The sequence below is a fragment of the Ornithorhynchus anatinus genome (assembly GCF_004115215.2).
Source record: "Ornithorhynchus anatinus isolate Pmale09 chromosome Y5 unlocalized genomic scaffold, mOrnAna1.pri.v4 Super_Scaffold_Y5, whole genome shotgun sequence".
NCBI classification, from domain to species: Eukaryota; Metazoa; Chordata; class Mammalia; order Monotremata; family Ornithorhynchidae; genus Ornithorhynchus; species Ornithorhynchus anatinus.
In genome coordinates, this window is record NW_024396670.1 from 512,777 (window position 1) to 515,684 (window position 2,908).

The 2,908-nt window shown below is 55.3% G+C and overlaps 1 protein-coding gene across 1 annotated transcript; it reads right to left on the bottom strand.

Annotated features, from left to right (window-relative positions):
* Positions 1-609: 609 nt before the first annotated feature.
* On the bottom strand, positions 610-1,912 carry LOC114808719 (transcription factor jun-D-like). The gene is given in 3 exon segments (XM_039910991.1): positions 610-730; positions 733-1,267; positions 1,269-1,912. Coding segments are annotated over 3 exon segments (912 nt in total). The 5' UTR covers positions 1,607-1,912; the 3' UTR covers positions 610-691.
* Between the last annotated feature and the right edge of the window lie 996 nt (positions 1,913-2,908).

The window sequence follows — 2,908 nt, forward strand, 5'->3', positions numbered from 1 at the left end:
AGTTTTAATATAAATAGCACACTTAAGACAAAAAAAAACAACAAACCACCTTAAAATTGTCACGTTTCACCTGCAAAAGTCCTTGAAGTTGGACTGTTACAAGGGAACAATACACCTATCTTTGAGGGAGTAGAAACAAAAACATTGGGATCACCTATTGTGAATAGTTCAAAAATGGGCTGTGCGGGTGAACAAAAAAGTGTATTATCGATTTTGGCAATCACTTGCCCCTTGCCCCTCCTTGACTGCGAGCCCTTTGCTCATTCTCTCAATTCTCTTCTCCTTCCTTCCATCCTTCCATCCTTTTCCTTCCTCGCTTGCCTAGCCCATATTCCTCGCCTTATTCTTCATCCCATATCCATATCTTTCTTCATGCTTGGCCCCTAAATAACCCCTGGGGTATAATTCCCAAACTCGAGGCCTCCTAGATGAGAGAGGGTAGGAGGGATTTCTGCGCTGTTCTTGGTACCCGCCGGCTGCCCGAAAAACATGTATTGATTTATTTCACGGAAAAAATCAGCCGTCTCCAACTTTCTAAACCTCCAAGGGAAAGGGGGTAAAACCAAAACCAAACCAAAACGAGAGGTGCTGGCAGAAGATGGCGGATCAGCGGGGCCTCAGTCTGTAGGCGGATGCCAACCTGGGCGTGCTCCGCGTTCGTGCCTCCCTCGGAAAACTTCTCCCGGGCCCCTCAGTAAGCGGGTACCTGGTGCTGGGGCAGCAGCTGGCAGAGCCGCTGTTGACATGGCTGAGCACCTTCTGTTTGAGCTGCGCCACCTGCTCCCGGAGAAGGCTGGCGGTGGATGCCCCCTCCGTGCTCTGGCTCTTGAGGCTCTTGACCTTTCCCTCCAGCCGCGAGATCCGCTCCAGCTTCCTTTTGCGGCATTTGGAGGCAGCGATGCGGTTCCGCAGCCTCTGGCGCTCGGCCTTGATGCGCTCCTGTGTGTCCATGTCGATGGGGGAGAGCGGGGCACTCTCGCCGAAGCTGGGCGCGTCGGGTACGATCTGGGGCTCGTCCCTGAGCTCCTGGAGCCGGGGGTGAGGTTGGGGCTGGCCCAGGCTGGGCGGGGGCGGGTAGGGCACCGTGTCGGTCGAGTAATTCACCGTGGTGCTGCCCAGCGCGCCGGTTGCGTTTCCTGTGTAGCTGCTGAGGTTGGCGTAGACCGGCGGCTCTTGTTGCGTGAGAGAAGCGGCGGCGGCCGGGGACCCCGGGGGTGGGGTGAGGTCGACGCCGGCCCCTCTCCCCCCCGGCTGGGCACAGCCCCCCGGCTCCGGCCGACCCAGGCCCTCCACGTAGCTGGTTCTGTTTATGGAAGTCCTCCAGGGCCTTGACGAAACCTTCGGCAAACTCCTGCTCCTCCGTGGCCGTCACTTTGGGGTAGTGGAACTGGGTGGTGGTCGGGGTTGTGGTAACCAGCCCGTTGGACTGGATGATGAGCCGCTCCAGCTCCGGCTGAGGAAGGGTGACCATGGGCGAATACAGAAGGACGGCCCCAAAACAGTGGGTGAGCAGTCCAAGGCAGGTATACTGACTACTTGAGAGGACATTAGAGGGAACTTCGAGTCCCAAGCCCCCAGCACCTAACAGCGAATAATGCTTCGTCATTAAAAGGCGAGCTGACCTGGAGTCTCCATAAACACTCAGGCCAATCAGGAAGCGACACAGTGCCTACGGGCATGTCAACAAAGTAGGAAAGGAGAAGAACACAGGACTTGGCACGCTTCCCTTCCCTCGAGGGATCGCCCGCCACTTTTAAATTCCTGGCGTTAAAATTGGGACAGGGGGCTGGGAGTTGGGAGTGAAATAAATTTGTTTGGACCTTGTTTATCCCCTCGGAGTAATTCTTTACTCACCAAGGTTCTGAACCGTACTAGTCGGTAGCGGATCGCCAACATTCTTGGCGCCCAACGTGGGGCCTGAGGGGCCCCATTGAGTCGCTTACCTGAGGCTGCGGAGGTGGTCAGTTCAGACCCGCTCGGAAAGCCGCGGAGGCGGTGTTGCCCTTTGACTGGGTGTTGTCCGAAAGGACGAACGGCAGGACGCCGCCGAGGACTGGAGACAGGCGTTTGCAGTTGAGGACTGCGACAGTCGGGGACTGCGAATTTGCGGGCGGGGCCCGTGTGCCTTTGAGAGACAATGGTGGATTTACAGCTCAGGGAAGACACCTTGGGGCAGAGCCCTTCTATTTCCCCTGACTGCCCACTCGGTTGTTTACTGGATCCCTAAGAATAAGGATAAATTTGACCTTCCGTCCTTGAGGACTGATGACTTCATCTTTCTTTGCACAACCGAGTGGCCCCAATACAAACTCGAGGATCAAGAAATCTAGCCAGAGCACGGGTCTCTAAATTATAACACGGTCCTCCAGTTGGGCCTGTTCTGTAGCCACTTGGGAAGGTGGTCAGCGGTTCCCTATGTCCAGGCTTTCATGGCACTAAATCTGAGTCCGGAGGGCAAGGGGTGCCATATTTGTAATAATGTTGGTATTTGTTAAGCGCTTACTATGTGCCGAGCACTCTTCTAAGCGCTGGGGTAGACACAGGGGAATCAGGTTGTCCCACATGGGGCTCACGGTCTTAATCCCCATTTTACAGATGAGGTAACTGAGGCACTGAGAAGTTAAGTGACTTGCCCAAAGTCATACAGCTGCCAAGTGGCCGAGCTGGGATTTGAACTCATGACCTCTGACTCCAAAGCCCGTGCTCTTTCCACTGAGCCTACATCTCCCAAATCCTCGACAGCGGGTTCGGTGGAGGAGGAGGGAGATTTGTTATTGAATCTGAAACCCACTCAATGAAAGCGTCTTCCTCTTCTTCTTCCCCTTCCCCACCTCTGACACTCCAGACCTCTCCGACGCCCACTACCCCTACTATTTACCCGCCGCTCCCAAACCCACTGCTCTATCCC